The following is a 21,302-nucleotide window of genomic DNA, read 5'->3' as shown; positions in this document are numbered from 1 at the left end:
TGTTCCAAATATTGTACTACGTAGTGGAAAAAAAGAGCGTCTTCAAGGTTTTAGTGCAAAGAAGTTGCTTTCTTGGAATCAAATCATCTCAAGGATCTTTATACTAGAATTTGCTTTTATGTCCATTCCAATTCTGTGTATGATTGTGTCTGATACAAAAGTTTCATTTGCTATATATGATATTGCGTGTGGCTTGTTGAGAATGTGTATAAATATAACTCCCACATTGGAAAAATATAACTTTGCTTATGAGTTTATAAGGGTTTGAGTCACTCCATCTATTGCCAATTAGTTTTGGATGTGAACCCCAAATTACTTTATCATGGTATCAGAGCGGGTTACCCACGTGTTTGGTTTCAGAGATTGCCACACGTGCTCACCGTCACCCAATATAACTTGTCCACGTGTATGGCTTGAAAAATCGCCACACGTGCGGGGGCGTGTTGAGAATGTGTATAAATATAACTCGCACATTGAAAAAATATAACTTTGATTATGAGTTTATAAGGGTTTGGGCCACTCCATCCATTGCCAATTGGTTTTGGATGTGAACCCCAGATTACTTTATCATGGCTCGCCCTTGGACTTGGACAGACGTATCCCTAGTAGCTATCCTGCAGTGTTATTACTAGTTTTTTAAGTATCAACTCGTCAAGTAATTGACCCAAAAAGATAGATAGCGACTAGTACTCATGATTAATTCTGTATTAATTCCTCTGCAGTAGCAGGGAAAAAAAACAGAGCTTATTGTAGAGTGTAGACTAGAGTTGGTGAGTTTTGTCAACAGCTTGGATAACAACCATCAACTGGCGGAGATTGAACCCTTTTGCTGATGATACCCAAAGGTTCAAGTCCTTTTTTCAATCATTTTCCTGTGTTTGGTTTTCCCGTGAAGCTAACCGTACGTGCAACGGCCAAGCTAGCTAAACAGAGGTTGCTCTCCCAAGAATGGGTAAACCATTCCCCAACCTCTCTCCTCTCAGTGTTGCGGAATATGATGGCTCCTTTGCCCCCCTATCTACTACTGTTAGCTGGCTTTGTTTTGTTTAAGATGTTTTCTGGGTTTCCTACTGTTTGTACTCTTTGCTTTGTTTAATGAAGTTTTTTTCAGACCAAAAAAAGAAAAATTATTGCCTTTCTCTGTCACTATAAAAGAATACATGGTCACACTGACTTGCTTGCGAGCTACTGGAAGACGATGAAGCTAGCTGCCATTCTAATTGTTTCCCGAAGCAGTCTTACGTAATTAGCGAGGAAGTTTACAACAAAGGCGAATAACCATTCAACAGTAACGCAAATAAATCCAGGTAATGTTTTTTTATTAGCGGTCTTGTACTAATTGAAAGAGTATTCAATGCACTGACGTGCATTTACACCAACAAAATTGGACGGCTGATAACATCAAATATATTTTTTAGTTATTAAACAAAATGTTGTCTATAAATTTGAACGGCTGAGATCGACTGAATCTATTGGTTCACTTGCATCGTTGGTGCATAGAAGAATTTTTCGTACTTAGTTAAGGTACTTTTCGATCACTTCCAGTATGTCCAGTTTTTGTTTTGTTTCGTTTTTACAAAGGTTTGGCCAACCTTAATTATTAGTATAGTGTAGTTGGTTAAATTAGATTTAGTAATTTAATTAGTTTGTTAGATTAGGGTTGATCCATTGCCTAGGTTGATTAAAATTCGTAGATAGACTATGCGTGTACATTTGTTCAAGAAAACATACGTTCATGATGTTTAATCAAATATAAAACCATTTGTACGTTAATGCTCTTTACTACTTGTATATACAGTTTTTTTTTTTTTTGAAATAAAGGGCTGGTGCGACTGCCCTCAAGCCTTGATTAATGAAACTGTCGAATACAAGGGGGGGACATTGAGCCTAAACCCCTGATTACAATAAGCAACGAGAGAACGTCCTGAAATACTATCACGAGTCTCGACCAAATAATTGTATTCAACTAGGCACCAACTAGCAAAGAGCGCTTTACTGGCGACTCTATTTGCTTTGACATAGCGGTGACATAACGGAAAGATAACTCGATATGTAACCCGATTACAACGTAGCATAATTACCATACGCACAGCTTTCCTACTATGTTGCCGTCGGAGGATAAATCCGACGACACTTAGCTTCACCCTACCACTAGGCGGTAGCGACCATTTGACAAAGCAAGGAACTCGCTGCCTACCTAGAGCAGACAAGACACTTTGAGTGCACACACAGGCACATAGCCCGACTAGCCCTACAAGATACCTGCAGGGACTTATTACTCGCCAAAGGCGAGACAATACTAACCAACTAAAATTAATAATACTAAAACCAGAAATAAAACAACCAGCCCAGACTTGGACCCAGAAAAGGGCCCAAAACCAAGGCCCAATCCAGGAAGCAGGAGATATACCAGACGCCAGCCAAGCCTGGCTCGACCCCACCGCCGACGAATCTTCCACCGCTCTGCTCCTCCACCATCGTCGGACCTCCTCCAACATCGATCTACCATCCCCGTCACACCATGGAGATGCGACATCCCAGACATCCCAGATGGAATCCGATCGAAGCAGGATCACCATGGAGAAATACTAGACCAGATCAGATCCCTGGGATCCAAACCAGACTGACTCAATCTGATTAGACCCCAGTTGCTCCGCCCCGTTCGTGTTACAACCTGGTCGCCTCCGAACCCGAAATCCAATCTGCCGATCGAGCCAGCGAGGGACAAACCAAAACCTGCCTACCGTCGCGATCTCCTCCTCCTGGGCCTCACAGACAACCACCGCGTTTCACCAGATCCACAAGGGGTCAACAATGGCCCGTCCGACGACGGCGAAAAAGCTCGCCGCCGGACAGGGAGGAAACTCTCTTCTTTCTCTCAGGCGCGTTCAGTTCTGATATTTTTATACAGTTTCTTTTTAGCTAAAGTTAAACCACACTTTAAAAATCCACAAAACACCTGCTTAAATTATAAAACTTAAGGATCAAGACCACTCTTCTCATCTTAATTATACAGTTATTTTTATTTATTATTATTATTATTTTTTTTATATCTCATCTTATATGTCAGTCTTAATACATGATTCTTGCAAAAGTTTGGTTAGATCGGAAATCATTTAATCAAATCGTATGATTATTCACTTTTATCATTTCGTTTATATCCGACGATTTGTAAGTGCATTAAAATTTTGGATGAATAAACACTTATCAACGTAATTCAAATTGCGGAGATCGAGTCAATTATCAAAGACAAATCTAAAAGATCAATGGTTTTGATTGTTAAATTTTGTTGTGTGATATATATGCACTTTTTTAAAGTGCCATTAGTCTTACCGGAGAATGTTTGAAATAGAGTGTTAATTAATACGTTGATAATAAGTAGAAACAATGATTCATATATGGATGCAAAAGGCCACGGTGATAGAAGAGTTTGGTTAGAGCCAGACATATAATTGATCATTACTCCCCACTGCATCTTTCTTAGCTAGGGCTCTTTTGGAGATGATTCAGATGAAGATGCTATTAATAACCCAAACACATGCATGTACAGTTATACGTACCGATGACTTATACGAAAAGCAAATGTAGAATTTTGTTAGATGACAGTCATGGATCCTCACAGTATAGCAGCATTGCAAAGTGCTGTCGAATTCAATGAGAGATACGCAGAACTGCACGCGAGGGCCAGGCAATTCTAGCATACAACTTGTCCATAGATATTTCGCAAAACAATCCCGGCATCAGCATGGACACCAAGCACTACATTGCTGATGTGGGTGTTAATGAGGGAATTAATACCTAGAAGCTAAATGGATACTGTCATACTGAGCAATCCAATTAACATTAGGATATTGCATGAGGAAGCTATTGCAAACGGGATGCTTCCGGAAGCTAGCTGCTGATTGGGTGCCACCCAACTATCCAACACCGACTACTTCTGAAGAATCCGTCGAAACCCTTGCCGTTGATTTGATTGGTTTTACTGTCGATCGGGCCATCCTCTTCTCGCGGTCATGCACGTGTTAGGACAGCTTCATACATGAACAATCGTCCCCAGATGACTCCAGGCTTTTTGCCTAGCGCCAGTTCGAACTTTGGGGTGGAGAACCCAACCATCGGTGATACTATGTATGATCCTAATGTCATCCAAGAGACAGATAGTTGTTAAAAACGCATTGTCTTTTAATTAACATGTATTCCATTCCCTGAAGGACACGGTTTGTGATTAAACTTTATTTATTTTTGAAGCCTCTTATTGGTTTCATGTTATGTGAGAGAGAAAGCCAGCTGGTTGCTACAAACTATAACCCTATATATATACACACACACACACTTCGGAAAAGAGAAAGATTTCCACTTCCTAACTAGTCTCGGAGAGAATTCTGAACACTATATATAACGTACAGGTCCTCAGCAATAGTCACACGCAATTAATTAGTACTTTTCATTCTGCTTCCATATATTGAAGCTTCATTGAGATTATTGATCAATGGCTCCCAAGAATCCCAAGAATTCATCTGTGAACAAGCTCCTTGCTGATAATAATGAGTATATAAAGTTGGCCATCAAGGCTACAAAATGTCATAAGCTCAAAAACAAGGTCTGGGAGCTTTCAGTCTTGTGCGATGTTATTGTCTCCTTGATTGTTATTGGACCTGATGGAAAAGTCTCGAAGGAAAACCTAGAAGAGGTGAAATCAATTATAAGGGAGTATTGGCTGAAAAAACGACTCGACCGCTCCGATCTCTTGGAAGTTGTTCTTGAAGAAATCAAGAAGAGGACTGTGGATATCGACTGCAACTGGGTGCCATCAGAGGAGTTAAGGGATATGTGGAATAGCTTGGAGTCCCAGCTAGAAGCTGTGATTGAGAAGACTAGTAGAGTGGTTAGGGATAAGGAGAATACTATTGGTGATATGAGAAAATCCATGCTGCAGATTGATCGATCATTCTTAGATTCATCTGTATAATTGAGTCATCGTGTTCATTAAAAAATTCCAGAAACTAATACAATACCATACTAATATCTGTTGTTAATTTGTTCGTAACTTTTCCTTCAGTTTGAAAGGCAATCTAAATTCTAATGCTTATGAAGCCGATGATGAAATACATGTATCCTTTGAAATTGCCAATCATATGACAACGAAGATTTTAACTTTTATTTTTGTAAGTTAGCGTGTGATCACAAACTAATTTTTGCTCAATTATTTATTTTAAGTGCAGCGTACAGTTACGCGTTTGATGAATTATTACTACTATATAGTTTTTTTGTTTTTTTAGAGAAAAAAGAACATTCATTCAATCACCAAAACCATACATTTGGGGGCCAAAACCCCAAGAGAAGACAGTTACAGGTACCATGAGCCGATAGAGGCTCAACTATAACCGCAATACGCCAATTTCCAAGGCTATTTAGACCAAATTTACCCGAGTTTCTCAGTAAAATCATGTAATCAACAGCATAAGAGACTACGTCCTCTTCGACACTGTGTCTCAAAAGAGCCAAGACCACGTGCAAGGATCGCATGTCAGCATAGACACCAAGAATAAACCGACCATAAACCTAATTGTCCCCGGGTATGACACCATAACCTTGGCACCACAAAATAAACCAACCCCAGCTCAAAAGAGTGGGGACTTATTAACCCTAACAAAACCTAAAACCCCAATAAAGAAAAAGAACTAGCCGCAGCCCTCTCCTTCCTTTCCCCAAAGCTTCGACACCAGCCTAAGAGCAATCAACAGAAAACCAAGAATAGCCCAGCTGATCTTCTCATCTCCAGGCCACCACCCCCCTCCACTCACCCCTCCATCAACCCTTTGCCATAGGGCCTGACGACCATCAACATACCACTGTCCCCATCCATGGTTAACTGACCATCGACACTGATCACCGCTCCACCAGCCATAGCCACCACGCATCAAAATCAGAGAAGCCCAGCCTTTGAATCCTTGTCTCCCCGTCCACCATCGTGCTCCATGAACCGCCGCCGTCACCGTAGGGAAGCAAAAGAGATGTCGCACGATACCACGCCCAAAGCAACAACATCCTCGCCCGGCTGCAGCCACCATACTCCGACTAGGCAGAGCCTTCATCGGCGCTGGGGTGCCGCCAGACGAGGGAAACCACCGCACGAAGAAAACCAAGTTTTGACTCCGACTTTTTTGGAACCAAAACACTACTAGAAAAACACCATTTAAGGACATTGAAACAGAGTCCTTAAATACATACAAGGACTCTTTAATTTAAAGAGTCCTCTATCCAGCAGTCATTGTAAGTCATATACAAGGACACTGGAAAAGAGTCCTCTTTTCCCTACTAGGACACCGAAACTGTGTCCTTAAAGCAAAAAATCAGTGTCCTTGTATCTATAAGAGGACACTTGAATTGTGTCCTTATATCATCAAAAACAGTGTCCTTGTAACTATAAGAGGACACTTCATTTGTGTCCTTATATGTATAAGAGGACACTTGAATTGTGTCCTTACATCCGAAAAATAGATGTCCTTAAATATAATAGAGGACACATAAACTGTGTCCTTAAAACTAAAAAATTGTCCAAAAAAAATATATTAAAAGTATGATCTATACTCCAATTCAAGTCCATATCACAATACATATGACTTGGCCAACCAAACCGATCTGCAAACTAGTAATATTCAGTTCAATACAATCTCAAATCTTCCAGCTATACTCAATTACAAATGAGAATAATTCAAGATTTTGAGTATTTGGGATAGACTATACTAGCATTCTAATTGTTTACAGTGTATTTGATTTCTTGAAAGTGAAGGGTTCAGATAGAAACTTTCACCAGAAACTACACTAGCATGCTCCAGTCCAAGATATTGCTCACAATCACCAAAAACTTCTGTTCTCTACAGGGAGAAGAGGAACAAAGCAATGAACATTTAAAACGGGAAGATAAATGCAAATTTCCACTGCCAAAGGGAAGATAAAATTAGTATACATGATCTGGTACAGAATCTAATCACAAGTGATAAGTTCCTTGTGTCATAAAGTAATACCTCTAGTGCAGAAAAGCATCACATGTCAAAGAAAGTGATTGCAATCACCAAGGAAGGGGTCACAATCACTTTCTTTGACAACCTGCAAAACAGTATGTAAGCCCTGCAAAACCCCCAGTTTCACATAACTGAACTAATTAACCTTCTTATTAACCACTGAGATAGTATTACTAACCAAATTTAAAATTGAGCTTCTTAGAGTTTCAATAATTTCTTCTTCCCAATAATTTTTTACCATCTGATTAAAGGAAAACTACAAAAGTAGAAATCTACCTTAACCATCTCCCAATGAACTGTTTTACGATTCTTTCTTTCCTTTTGAGCATCAAAATATTAATGGCACTGCATCATGAAGAGCTCAGTAAGAACATAGTAAGCTAGTGATCTAACCACTAAGGAAACAAAAAGAAGCCACAAAAGGAGGAAAAATGCCTTTGAATTTTTCCTAGCAATCACTGACAATCTTCATCTGAACATTTTTAGTATCAGTTCGAACTTGCCAACAACTTTTACTACAACCATATATGTCTACAATGTATTCAAAAGTTTCAGTCCAATCTATAGACTTATCTGTGAAAATATTTCTGAATCATTCCCTTTGGTAAAATGTAAATTTGAACCTATTAATTGTGCATATATATATAGAGATAGGAAAGAAAGAAGAAACCTCTGCAAATGCTATAGTGAGTCACCCTGCAGCACTGAATATTTCAGAAAACCACATTATCTGCTTGATCAACACAGCAAGGAATAGAACAAAAAGAAATTTCAAATTTCACATTTAACAATCTTCAGCAGGCCCAGAGTTAAAGAGTATATAGAAAAACTTACACCTCTACAACCAACAAGATCCATTATCGTCCCATTTACTAATGCACCAATCATTTCTCCAATCGTCATTGTTGAACTGAAAATTGAGTACTGAATTGATCACAAGAAAGTCCATCAAATGCAAAAAGAACATAAAAACAAAAAAGCTGAAAATACTAGTACTTACTGCTACAACAGTAAGGCCCAATCTTCCGCATGAGTATCATATCTACAAAACATTGTTATTACGCTTTAGGACTAATGCACAAACAAATTGTAATTTACACTATTGTACTCCTAACTTGGTGTATGTCACATTTAACCTATACCAACAACTTGATGCAGCAGAGCATACTTATCAGTACACTGACTCTCCTTTCATGCCAACATATGGTAATATTTGGCAGATAAATGCAGAATTTGAAATGTCAATGAGTATGACTTACAGCACAGCCATAGCCGAAGGAAACACAGAGAGCGACCAATTTGCTCAGAACCTTATTATTGGAATCAAACAGTGAGTTAAAGGGCTTACATACTGTTTTGCAGGTTGTCAAAGAAAGTGAATTAAAGCGCATCTTTCACCTCCCAACCTCCTCCTCTGCCACCACCAATGACAAAGCGCACAACAATCACAAAGTCAATTATATACAAGCACACGATCCGTCTACCAAAAAACAAGAAAGAGTAAAATTGTGCACTTGCTTGCACAAAAGCGCTGAAATAGAAACCAGTAAATTGAACAATGACAAAGAGAAACTAAAGTTGCAATGCAAAATTTTGATTTATCTCAACTTAGAAATTAACGGGGGTCTAATTATTGTTCCTGCTGGATAACAAAGCCGAACCTTAGAGATAGTAAGGGCTGGACTCCATTGCTCTTTGAGGATATCAAGACATTGCTATTGATATTCGGTTGGAAGACCTTAGTCCTAAATGCAACCTAAAAATTGATACACTGTCATCTTCCCGACCAAAAAAAGAAAAGAAAAGCATACGTTCATAAACCCTAAGGATCAAAGCTGGCAGATTAGACAAGTTACCTTAGTTGGTTTCAAAGGATAGTCAGGAGGGAAATGAATGGTAATAAGGAATACACCTCCTGCATATGAGCTATCAGGGGGTCCCCTAATCGTTGCTTGCCAATAAAACATGTCCTCAGCCACATGACCTAATAAAAGTTAACCAAAAGTTTACAGAAATATCCATCTGGGTATATAACAAATCAAAAATTACAACCAATATCTACACTAAAACCGTCAATTTATCAAATTGAGCTTAATGAGTATGCTATGAACACCAAAATTTAGTTTCTAAATAATAAATCTTTGAGCGTATCGGCGCTGCAGGAAGTGGGAGGATCCTTCTGCAAATCCTTAAGCTCCTTCAAGATGCGCTCGGAGGCCATGATGATGAAACTTAGCTTATTGTTCTATTACTTTAACAGGGAAATCATTATTGTTCCTGCAGGAAAAGCATACCTTCCCAATAGCATGCGCGATGCCCGACTCGTCTTTCGAGTGGCTGCAGGATTGGCGGCGATAGAGCTACTTAATCGCGGAGGTCTCTAGGGGCGCGGGCGACGGCATTGCGGAAAGGATGAGAGGGTTTGGTCTTGGCATCTGCGGAAGAGTAGACGGAAACAAAAATTAAACCTAGCTATATGATCTCATCCAGATAATTAAGGATTATGAATCTTATTCTGATCTGGATAGAGGAGAAAGCCACCGTCACATTATGATCTGGATAGAGCATACAGATCTAGCAAGAAGAAAAAGCTATAGACAGATCGATACATATCTAGCAAGAAGAAAAAGCTATAGACAGATCGATAAGGAGAGAGAATTACCCATTCGGTGAGCTAAAGAATCAGATCTGCAATTTGTTTGACGAGGAAGAGATGCAGAGAGAGAGAGAGAGAGATAGAGACCAATTTTATCGGCCAACCTAAAATAATATAGGCTGAACCGCTGAAGTGCACCAAGTGGGAAATTTAACTTTTGGCAAAAAAAATTTCGGCGGGCTACAGAAGTTTGCTCCTGTTTTTTTTTTGGTTGTCCTCATAAGCTTATTAGGACACGTTGACAAAAATGTGTCCTTATAACCAATATTTCTAGTAGTGAAACCTAGAACTATTTTTCCTTCATAGAATATTACTACTATATAGTTAAATATCTAGAATTAATAGAACAAATATGTTGAAAGAGAATTTCAATTCATTGAGAGTCTAATTTGTTACACATAATGACTCGCTTCAAATAACAAATAACTATTACTTATTGAGGTACATATTTACGGCGCTTTTTATTGATGACAAAATTAAATTAAAAATCATCGGTCCAAAGTGACACTAAAGGCCTTGCCCATCCCACTCAAACCTAGGCCCAACCAAGGCTATCTTGTATATAGCACTCACCGCCAACTGGAGGGAAACTTCTGTTTTGGCCTTTTGGGCTTCAGAAAGTGAGTCCAATATATGTACGCTTTCACACCAAGAAAACCGAAATTCCGTCTATTTTCCTCTCTCTATCTGACACCTTTGATCATCTGAGCTCTGACTCACCGATTCGACTCGGCCATGGCGGTTCAGTTCAAATTCCGAAGCTCTGCGAAATTCGATTCCGTCGACCTCGAAGGTCGAGCCTCAATCCCCGTTCGTGATCTCAAAGCCAAAATCATCCACCACAACAACCTCAACATCTGTCAAGATTCCGATCTCGTCTTCTCCGACGCCATAACCGGTCAAGGTCAACCCTCCTTATTAATCTTCTCGTCGTTTCTCTTTAGTCTATTGACGATTGGACTAGTAATTGCATAGTGATTCTCGCTGAATCAGAGTTGTTGAAACACATAATTTACTGCTTGGTAATTTGTATTTGATATTCCTTTGTTTTTTCTGGATTAATTTCAGAGTACACTAACGAGAATATTCAAATTCCGTGCGGCTCGTCCGTGATTATCAAGAGAGTTCCTGCAGGATCGGCACATGTGGATATGTAAGATTTCTGTCCATTTGATATGCATAGAGGTTTAATTGTTGATGGAAATTTTTTTACTGTTCTGGAGCTGTTTTTTTAACTGATAGACTATTGTGACAGGCCTCACTTCAACTGCAAGGAAGCTGGGAATCCGCCGGTTTGTATTTTAAACTTTGAACTCGCATTTTTGAGCTGTATGCATTTGAAGCTGTGTATCGTACTTACTATCTGGTATGACATATATGTTTCACAGAATGTTGAGACAGTCGACTTTGATGACTTTGGGGTTGACGTGTATCCCGTTCCCGAGGCAACCTTCGTCTGTTCTGGTTTGGATGCAGACAAGGATGCCCGCAGTCGGGGATATGAACCAAATACTGGCATCACAAGGTATACATGTTTTATTTCATCTATAAGATCTTCAATGTTTTTGTTGATTTTTCGGTACTTATGCATACATGTTTCTTTTTGAAATGTGCACCTAGATGTTTGGAGCCAGCAGTAGGAGGATGTCAGAAACTTGAAGCAAGTGGGATTAGTGATGCTATTCCAGGAAGTATGTTGTTTCTCTCATTATATTTATGAGTTTCTGTTAATGGGTTTGGTCTATGCTTACAACACTGCGACATTTTGTTAAGGTCATTCGCATGGTGGAGTTGAACAAATCTTACCACAGACAAACTCAAAGCCTGAGGTTCAAGAAGACTTTAATTTGGAAAAGTAGGCATCCTTTTGCTGTATCGATTTTTTTTTTCTCGTTCTTCAGTCTCAAGGACCTGATCTTTTGTTTTTGTACATGAAGGATGGGTTGTGATCCCGTAGATACAAAACATGCTGATATGCCATCAGAGATGAAATGCTCTCTATGCAACTCGTTTTTCAAGGAGGCTGTGATGATACCCTGCTGCCAGCACAGTTTTTGTGAGAAATGTAGGTTTACAGTTTTTTCTGAGAGAGTACTGCATATTTTCACCTTGTTTCTTTAATCCCAGAAACCGTACCTCATGTGGTGTTACTGTGTTAGGCATCAGTAATTTTATGCTTAATATGACAACTTTCCCATGTTTCTTGGTTCAGGTATACATCAAATGCTGCTTGAGAAGGCAAGATGTCCCAAGTGTTTTTCAACCAAGTGCAGAATTGAAGATCTGCTACCAAATATATCTCTTAGGCAAGCAATGGACCATTTCCAAGAGTCTCAAAATTTAATCACTGTTCCAGATAATGCTTTTTGCCAATACGCTCCAGGTAGGAGTTTCATTACCAGTAGACTCTTACTCACCTGCCTCTATTCCAATCCTATGCTTAACTGCTCTATAATAACAGATGGAGAATCGGGAATTCAGGCAAAAGATGTCTCTTGTGGTGGTAGTATTTTTCAAAGGGAGTCAGAGTTGCCTCACTCTCCTGAAACAGGGATGGGATCTAATAATTGCTTAGCAGAATCTGCTTGTCACTCACCATTCAAAAATGATGCGCCGTATCATTTTGGTGCAAGAAACGTGCAAAAAATTCCCAAGTTTTCGCACAAGAACAATCAAATCGATGGAGATGGATACGGTTATACTCGTGTGGCTCCATATGGCTCGGCAGCTTTTGATGATTTCCAAGGGGAAAGCAAGCCTATACCTAAGGAAGGTATCACTTTTTATAAAGTTTTCAGTCCGTTCACTTTTGAAATGTTCTTATTATGTACATTTGAAAAGCCGCTTTTGATTTATTGCCATGAAGGCTGCTTTATGGAAAGTAGACTGTTAGTATTATCTTTAGTTGTATCATTAATGCTAATATCTTTTCCACTTGATATTGAAATCCTGATCTGTTCTTTTGTGATCTGATCCCAGCTGAACCTGTAATCAAGAAAAAGAGGCCACCTTGGGTTTATACTGCAGGTAGTATCTAACTTTGATACATTGTTGACTTGCCAGAACTACACTTATAATACTTTTTCTAACAACCATGCTACTTTTCAGGTGGTGGAAAAAGTTTTTTGGAGGGTGGGAGAAATAGAAAGGTATTTAATTGTGAAATGAAACATGCGAGATTTAAAAAAAAAGTTTTTCTTATTAGTTGTTGGAAACTTTCTTTCTGTTATGGACATATTTATAAACTTGGGCTATAATATTAGAAACATAGGTCCATCATTTTGGACTTTGTTTCTAAGAGCATTTTTTTTTAACTCTTGACCTGTCTTTATGAAATCAGGGGGATCGTGCCTGTTATATGTGTGGCTCCCCAGATCATTTAATAAGAGTGTGTCCAGTTGCTACCAGTCCACGCCCTATGCTTCATTCAGGTATGGAATGGATGGCTGCATTAAAGATTTTATAAATACGATTAATTTTTCTGTGATGCTTACTTATTTGTGTATCCAGGAAATGCAGTCTTTCCAGGAGCTATGCCAGGTTATGTGCCACCATACTGGGATGGGGCTCTGTTGCCTCATACCCCGCCCTTTAGAAATCTATACGGAAATCATGGGATGACAGCTTTTGACACGTTGATCCCTCACACTCCTTTTTCTGTTCATCCATACATGCACACGCCATCCATGTATAGATCGATTCCAGGCTTTGGGTAGGTTTTTTTTCATCATCCATTGATCTCTGTATGTAATATCCAATTATATAAGAGTACATTGCACTATATTGATTTGGACACCAAACCATCTTGCAGTGGATATATGGGAATGGGAGGTGTAGCACCTCTTCCTGAAACTGGTGAAGACTGTTATATAAGTCGTTCAGAATTTCTGGATCTTGAAGGTCAAGAAAAGAGGAGAAAACTTTCAAGGGAGAATTTTAGGAGGTAAATATTATCAATGATTCTGCAGGTGTTCTGTGGTGGATGAGCACATATTCCTCTTTTTGCTTTCTTTGATTGCATCGGTCCATTGGCTTCTTGCCATGAAGAGGCATCTGCTGCTGAAACTATGTATCTATCAGAACACACACAAACGAAAGCACATTTTAATTTATTAAAGTTAAAGATGGACTCTTGTCTTATCAAATAAATTGTCAAAGATAGGTGTATGCATATTTCTCGTCCTATTTTGGATCTGAAATGATATTGTTGGTTTTGTTTATCATGTTATTAGTAGCTGATTCGCATGTGTTTTTGTTTGGACTAGAGATCAATCTTGTGATGACGATGAAGACCGGGGGAGGCATCAGTATAATGGGAGTGCAAGATTGCAAGAGCATAAATCTTTTGTAAACAGGGAAAAGAGTGTAAGCTACTCCAGTGACGGCTCTACTAAAAGGTCTCAGAGACAAGATCGGCATCGTAATCAGATAAATGATGACAACATTCATTTGGTTGGTCATCGGAAGAGTTCTCATTTGGTGGTTGGTCATCAGGATGGGAAACTGTATAATCCCACGGAGAAATCAAGTTCAGAATTAGATGATATGCCAAGTAGCTCCAGTTGGCACAGTGAAGAGAAACACAAACATTATCATAGAAGCTCCAGAAAGCAAAATGAAAGAAGAGAGCAGTGTGACGGTGATAAACACAAACACTATGATAGAAGCTCCAGATATCACAAGGAAAGAAGAGAGCAGTGTGGTAGTGATTCTAGTCGGAGTCATCATCAAAATATCATTGAGAAAGATGATAAGAGAAAGGGAATTCAGCATAATAACAAAAGGCACAAACATCACAGTAACTCGGGATCTGATTTAGAACACAGTGTTTCCAGTGATAAGAAGCTACAGAAAGGGAGCAGTCACAATTTTAGAAAATCTGAGCACAATGCAAAGTCTAGTGTTGATGAGCGCAGTCATGACAGATGGAAAATGGTTAGTGGGTCAGATGAAGATAGTGGAGAAGATTATCGGTACTGTAAACGGAAAAGGGTAAAATGATAGAATCAGCAAGGCTGATTTGTGAGGTAATTGTGTAGATGAAGTCACGTTTCTCAACTTTGATGTTCAGTCTGGTACTTTTGATTTCAGTTAGATATTTGTATTAGGTTCAAGTATTAGCTAATATGTTCCTAAACAGAAAAAAAATATTACGGTATTTGTTCTTTTTTCCTTGAAAAGCATCTACCTATACAAAGTAACAAATTTAGTGCAGTCAGTTTGGACTTTTCTAGGCTACTTCTGATCTAATGTGAATTCTTGGTTTTTCTTGATACAGATCTAATTGACTGGTCGGCTATTGGAAGTATTTTTCTATTCATATCTGCTAACATCTTCACTTTTTTAGTTTGATCCTAGTGAGGAGGGCTAGCAAAACAAATTTTTGAAACAGAGCCGCAGTGGTTAATATAGTCATATGGCTGAATTCTGTTCTCTCCTCCCGAATCTTACTCTTTGCCAAGACATATTGAAGCTGGAGAAGGTATGTTCCCTCTCAGAGAAAATAAGATGAAGAAACATAAGCCAGAAAAATGGGGGATTGTTGGTGCTTCCCCACCATCAGATTTAGCTGCTTTGTGTGAAAAATGGACCTAAAAGGTAAAAAAAAATGAAACAGTGTGTTGTATGTATAAATCAGTGGATCTAAGAATTTTTTTTTTTCATGTGCAATGCATGTAGAGTCAGAGATCATGCACATTTAGGACATTTTTAGTTGTTGGCTCTCATTTTATTCAAGCTAAAATGATTGATATATGATGTTTACATCAGTTGATAGGCTCTTTTCATTTAGTTATATGAGTTCGTATTAGACTTTATATATTTATTTCATGTGCCATATTAGTTGGTAATCAATAGTCGGGGGCTATACTTGGCGTTCCAAAGATAGTGGTATCATGTACTAAAATTTATATGAACTATAAATTTTAGTGTTTTTTTTTTCTTCTGTTTCTTCCTCACCTTTTATCTGAAACTCAATAGTCGTCTAGTGCTTTTCAAACAGACTTCTAGCAGAAGGTGAAATACCTCCACCACTTAAAACAATTTACTTGCTAATTGATTTTCTTTTTACTTTTCCATTTTACAGGTAGATACATGTCATTCTTCTTCTAAAACACCAAACTGGTGCGATAATTTTGGTTGCTGCACCAATACAATGCAGCCCAGCACTACAATTTTCACCAAGTGGCTGTTTCAAGAAGCTAGATAGAAAATATGCAAGTTGCAACGGAGAACAAATCTATCCTCGATTAAGGGCTATGGATAATATGAAGGACACTATTATCCATCCCAACCCGATGTATCCCACCAATCTTGTCGGCCCGAAGTCTTCAGGTTCCTGCAACAAACCACGCAAGAGGACTCATTCATGGACTGAACTTGAGGAACCAAAACAAACTGAAACTGAAATCCTAACTCAAAAGGGGAAAGACAGGATACAAATATGCTTCTAAAAGTTTAGAGTTAACAGGCAAATATAAACTAGAGGAAGTCGGGGTGTAAATGACTCTGAGACAAACCGGGCATGTATGTGTGTGCATTTGGCTTGAGTTGAGCCTAGCAAATATATTAAATTGAACTTGGATAAACCAATTAGGGTAGAGGGGGAGTTTTAGCTCAACAGACGATAAACAGAGAAAAAGGATGAAAACTATTTTATCATACTCCTAATTAAAGGTCCAATGCCAAATTAGTACAAAGCCTACGAAGGAATAACGGATTAAAATGAGCAAGTGCTGGCGAGCTGTGGCATGTAGTTTAGGGTTGAATTTTACTAAAAAGATTATACCATTACTGGTGGGGGGGTATCCGGCGTTGCTCTCGTTGTCTCAACCTCAAAAGGCCAAAGATAGGTATCTGGCTTTGCACTCCTGCCTAGGCTCCAATCATATAATCTTTTCTCATCCGCGGACGATAATATTGTGTAGGACTCCTATATATATACACATAAATCATCAATCGAGAACCAATAAAGTTGTCTTCGAAAATTTTGACGCGTGAAAAATTCATTTACCGACTTTTAAAGGTTCCAATTTCTTGTTTAGCTCCTCCTCCTCTAATTCCTGGCTCTTTAGCTCGTCAAGCTTGGTTTTATATGCAGCTAAAATCTACATGGTTAAAAGAAACACATAAAGGGTTAGAGAGGTGTACTAAAGACGTTAAAATGGTTGAAATATAAAGTGTGTGACCTGGTCGGAGGTGCATCCTCTTTGAAGTCCGAGCCTACCATAGTGATTCACATCTGTAATTGCTGCATTCCAAAACATTTCTTATTAGTTGAATGAAGCTTGAACTGAATAAGGAAAAGCTGAATTTTTATGATGAATGGGTGATCATTGTTCAACATTACGTATGCCACGAAGAGCTCGTTCGACATTAAGGGCAGAAATCAGTGAAGGCGGTTCTTTCGGAACTTCGATGGAACTTTCATCATTCTCAGTAGCAGATGCAGTCTCTGCAGCCGATACATCACTTGAGCTTCTAATGCAAAACCTGCGCGGTTTTGGCGCAAACCTGATGGCCATGGAGTTTGAGAACGCAAAACCATCTTTTGGAGTTGGTATAGGAAAGCTTTTCTGGGCAATATATACTGTAGAAGTGGAAGAGGACACAGCCATTGGCATTCTACTTTGGTGTTTGACAATGGTCTCCGGTTGAGTTTTTGTTTTGGTGGGAGCTAGATAGGGTCGGCTTTGTTTCTCTGCCAAAGAATTATTATCTACCAAAATCTTTCTAAGGAAAAGTTTTGTCTATTAATTAATAAATTGGCTATCAGAACAACAAGTCGTTGTAGTATAGTGGTAAGTATTCCCGCCTGTCACGCGGGTGACCCGGGTTCGATCCCCGGCAACGGCGCTTATTTTATATTTGAACTTTTTTTTTTGGTGGCTCTTCCTGATTGAAACGGTGTCGTTTTACGTATTTTTTTTATTTTGGTTCTTCCTGACCGAAACGACACCGTTTTACTGTTTCCAGTTATCTTCCCTCTTTCACAGTTTCACTCCAACCTGCAAACTGAAATTCCTCCCCACTGTACGACGCCGTTTTGCTGCAGTTATCTTCTCTTTTCCATACTGAAATCCATTCCAGTTATTAAAGCTGTACACAATTGAAACTGAGCCGAACACAAAACAGTGATAACAGAGCAGAGTTATCCTTCCCAGCATAGCATGAGTAGTAACGAAACAACCGGGTCGGGCCTGCAGGGCGGGCCGAGCGGAGGAGAAGCGGGTCCCAGCAGTAGCAGCAACCCGAGCGCAGCACGCCGTTTCCCACTGGCGGCTCAGCCGGAGGTCATGAGAGCCGCCGAAAAGGACGACCAGTACGCCTCCTTCGTCTACGACGCTTGCCGCGACGCCTTCCGCCACCTCTTTGGTTCGTCAATTCTCCATTACAGATTTCAATTAAGCTCCAAACCAAACGACCTAGTACTACTAATTCCCAGTCCATTTTTCTTTTTTTAGGTACAAGAATTGCTGTGGCTTACCAGAACGAGGTCAGCCCCATTTTCCAGGTTCTGAGCTTTGGGTATTGGGATATCAATAGCTACTTCATCGTTGTGTTTTGTTTATTTGTGATTTGGGCAGACAAAGCTTCTCGGGCAAATGCTCTATTACATTTTGACTACAGGGTCGGGCCAGCAAACCCTGGGAGAAGAGTACTGCGATATCACTCAGGTTCGACTAGTTATTTCAGCTTCTAAATCTCTCACATTTGAAGCCATTTTGTGTGGTTGGTAGTTTGATACTTGTTTTGTTTAGGTTGCAGGGCCCTATGGGCTGCCTCCAACACCAGCAAGGCGTGCACTTTTCATTGTGTACCAGACGGCTCTTCCTTATATTGCAGAAAGAATTAGGTCTTAACTCTCAACCTGCCCCTTTTTATTTTGATATCTTGATTATGAGTTTTTACAGATGGATTGATGTGTGGCTGTTTCTGGATTTTTCTGTTGCCAGTTCTCGAGCTGCTAATCGTGGCATTCTCCTTGCTGATTCCCAGTCTGATCAGGTTTACAGCATCAGTGCTTTGATGAGCAATGATGCTCAGTCTTCTTCAAGCACTCGTGCCGTGTCTTCCTCCACGCCGCCGGCGTCTGCTTCAGCTCTCAAAAGATTGAAGCAGAGATTGAATGCATTGTGGCTTTCTGCAGTTCGGAAATGGCCTACGGTACACTTATGACTTATGCACCTGTTATCGTTCTCAATCAAGCGCTGACTTTTGATCTGAGCTAATAGAACTGTTCTTGTTCATCGCGTTTCTCTTGAGTTGGCTCAATGGCATTTTTGCTTTTGTTGTTTTTTGTGCTCAGATAACCTTGGTAGAATGTCTTTTGTAGTTAATATCTCTATGATGCTGGTTCATCCAGGTTCTCCCTATAGCTCGAGAGTTTTTGCAATTGATTATACGTGCCAACCTGATGTTCTTTTACTTTGAAGGTGAGTTCAGAATTTAGATGCTCCTGTATAGTTGTGAAAATTCTAATGGGGGTTTTGGGTAGAATCTAATTTCCTTGCTACCATCGATTCTCTGCAGGTCTCTATTATCATATATCGAAACGTGCTGCAGGCATTCGTTATGTGTTCATTGGAAAACCATCTAACCAAAGGCCTAGGTATGAATTTTTTGTACTGTGGAATCTCATTTAGCCACTTCTTTAAGGTGTATGCATGAAAAGCCTCGCCTGCAGCGCTTGTTCTTCTTTTGGTTATTTCCTTGTTTGTCTCAGAAGTTCATCTGACAATTGTACAGCAATTATTTATCCATGAAATTCAGTCTCATTTGAATTGCTCTCCCATGCAGATACCAAATTCTGGGCATATTCCTACTGATTCAGCTTTGTATCATTGCTGCTGAAGGACTACGGCGTAGCAATTTATCCTCTATAGCAACTTCAGCTCAGCAGACCTTTGGTGCGCACCAAACTTCATCAGGTCAATATCTTCATAACACTTGAATACTTAATCCGTTGGGGAACCCACTGAAAACATTTTCTTTTCTTAGCAATTTTTATACAAGTGAATTCATGTATGTGTTTATTTGACGAAATATGGCATAAAACCTAGAAGCTTATGTGCACGGTGCAGTTGATACATCTCTCGTCAACTTTATATAGTATCATAACTGGCGCTTCTTACCTGTAGCTCAGTTATAACATTATACTTTAGAAAGCGATAAAATCAACTTTGGATATTGTCTGGTGTTTTACCTAATGTTTTGTAGACATGTACATGTCTACTTATATTGAGTTCCTTCTGATGATCTGACCAATTTTTGTTTTTACTTTTTTGAGTTCCTAGGTAATTCTTCTTCATGATGATATATTGAATACCACTATTTTCTTTTCCGTTAGTAGACAATAATAATCTGTCACCTTCATTTCTGTGGTTATAGGTCGAGATTTGCCTGTGTTAAATGAGGAGGGCAATTTGATATCAGTGGACGGTGCCAAGGGTAGTTGGGTTTCTGATTCATCAACTTCAGAGGTACATATTCCAAGCATCCAACTGATGCTTTTGCATTCTTGTTTCCCTCTCTTGTGCCTAGACATGCTCTATATGACAACTCCATATTTCAGTTTCTGAGTCGAAGGATTAAACATAACATAACTCGAGAATACTTGTATTTAACACAGTACAAAGTTAGAAGTAAGTGAATAGAATACTGGTTTTGCAACATGAAACACGATGCCTTCCTTGGCCTGAGTTTTGTATCACTCCCTGCACTGCTCATCTATTATGGTCCTCACAGTTTATGCACTGGTTTTATGCATTATGATTCAGTGTAATGTAAAGGAATCGGTTAACAAAAAGCATCACTTGCCTACTTGGACATCTGATGGATCTTAGTTCAAGTGCTGGCAATAAACATCATCATTATGCAGTCTAGTCTGAAGCATTTAACTGACTGACCCTTAAATTGACCTCCTTTTTCATTTCAGGTGAGTGGGATCAGCAAATGCACACTCTGTTTGAGCAATCGCCAACACCCTACAGCCACACCTTGTGGTCATGTATTCTGCTGGTACTGTCTCCTTGCTTTGGGATGAATCCCTCGTTCTCTCTTTCCTTCTCCTCTTTAACATGATTTATTTGCAGGAGTTGCATTATGGAATGGTGCAACGAAAAACCTGAATGCCCTCTCTGCCGGACTCCTATTACTCATTCAAGCCTAGTTTGCTTGTACCATTCAGACTTCTAGCAGTAGGTCATGGTTAACTAGAATAGAGTTGAGCCACTTGCTCTCTTGTTTAAAGATACCAGAGTACTGTGACTACTGTCTGTAATCTGAAATAATAGATAGGTTATAGTAGAAGAATATTGCCAAGCAATGAGTCTTTCTCTCAAATCTGTAGGAGGAACAAGTAGAGCTACTTATACCTAGGAAGAAGGCATAAGATTGTAACATGATTTCTACTTGTAATCTAGCACAACTTTGTAACATGTTATGTGCAAATAATTTTAATATCCCCTTTAGAGGGAGGTGAACTTGCTCGAAACTCTTGTGATTATTGACGTATTTTCACCTTCGAATCGAAGATCTTTACTATCAAAGTTATACGAAACAAACGGACGGTTGATCGATATATTTGACATGAAATTATGAAACATTTCAGTTGTAAATTG

The 21,302-nt window shown here is 39.3% G+C and overlaps 3 protein-coding genes, 1 non-coding gene and 1 pseudogene across 5 annotated transcripts; 3 read left to right on the top strand and 2 right to left on the bottom strand.

The window, feature by feature from the left end:
* Window positions 1-6,554: 6,554 nt before the first annotated feature.
* Window positions 6,555-9,246, bottom strand: LOC133739537 (SUMO-conjugating enzyme UBC9-like; annotated as a pseudogene).
* A 1,082-nt stretch (window positions 9,247-10,328) lies between these two features.
* LOC133736722 (E3 ubiquitin ligase PQT3-like) lies at window positions 10,329-15,905 on the top strand. Of its 2 annotated transcripts, XR_009859678.1 has the most exons (17): window positions 10,329-10,585; window positions 10,750-10,834; window positions 10,937-10,973; window positions 11,070-11,206; window positions 11,302-11,372; window positions 11,455-11,536; window positions 11,619-11,746; window positions 11,894-12,064; window positions 12,143-12,454; window positions 12,661-12,708; window positions 12,790-12,830; window positions 13,022-13,112; window positions 13,192-13,393; window positions 13,493-13,624; window positions 13,947-14,708; window positions 14,960-15,163; window positions 15,767-15,905. XR_009859678.1 is itself a non-coding variant. In XM_062164317.1 (15 exons), exons 1-15 carry the CDS (start codon window positions 10,417-10,419, stop codon window positions 14,680-14,682), a joined length of 2,442 nt encoding a protein of 813 aa, XP_062020301.1. In that variant the 5' UTR covers window positions 10,329-10,416; the 3' UTR covers window positions 14,683-14,958. The 2 variants fall into 2 exon arrangements, 1 of the variants encoding a protein (XP_062020301.1); XM_062164317.1 differs by lacking the exons at window positions 14,960-15,163; window positions 15,767-15,905 and having other exon boundaries at window positions 13,947-14,958.
* LOC133736723 (NAD(P)H-quinone oxidoreductase subunit U, chloroplastic) lies at window positions 15,715-17,375 on the bottom strand. Its single transcript, XM_062164318.1, has 5 exons — window positions 17,030-17,375; window positions 16,869-16,930; window positions 16,698-16,787; window positions 16,469-16,612; window positions 15,715-16,018 (listed from the first exon to the last, which is right to left on the bottom strand). Exons 1-5 carry the CDS (start codon window positions 17,301-17,303, stop codon window positions 15,920-15,922), a joined length of 669 nt encoding a protein of 222 aa, XP_062020302.1. The 5' UTR covers window positions 17,304-17,375; the 3' UTR covers window positions 15,715-15,919.
* Window positions 17,376-17,463: 88 nt separating this feature from the next.
* Window positions 17,464-17,535, top strand: TRNAD-GUC (transfer RNA aspartic acid (anticodon GUC)). The gene has a single exon. It is a non-coding gene; the product is annotated as a tRNA-Asp (tRNA).
* Window positions 17,536-17,684: 149 nt separating this feature from the next.
* LOC133738471 (peroxisome biogenesis factor 10) lies at window positions 17,685-21,189 on the top strand. Its single transcript, XM_062166026.1, has 11 exons — window positions 17,685-18,054; window positions 18,144-18,175; window positions 18,267-18,356; window positions 18,441-18,535; window positions 18,636-18,846; window positions 19,046-19,115; window positions 19,213-19,291; window positions 19,480-19,610; window positions 20,071-20,162; window positions 20,618-20,700; window positions 20,775-21,189. Exons 1-11 carry the CDS (start codon window positions 17,850-17,852, stop codon window positions 20,875-20,877), a joined length of 1,191 nt encoding a protein of 396 aa, XP_062022010.1. The 5' UTR covers window positions 17,685-17,849; the 3' UTR covers window positions 20,878-21,189.
* Window positions 21,190-21,302: the final 113 nt, after the last annotated feature.

The sequence above is a fragment of the Rosa rugosa genome, chromosome 3, assembly GCF_958449725.1.
Source record: "Rosa rugosa chromosome 3, drRosRugo1.1, whole genome shotgun sequence".
NCBI lineage: Eukaryota > Viridiplantae > Streptophyta > Magnoliopsida > Rosales > Rosaceae > Rosa > Rosa rugosa.
The sequence above is the reverse complement of the archived record's forward strand: the minus strand, read 5'-3'. Positions and strand labels throughout refer to the sequence as shown.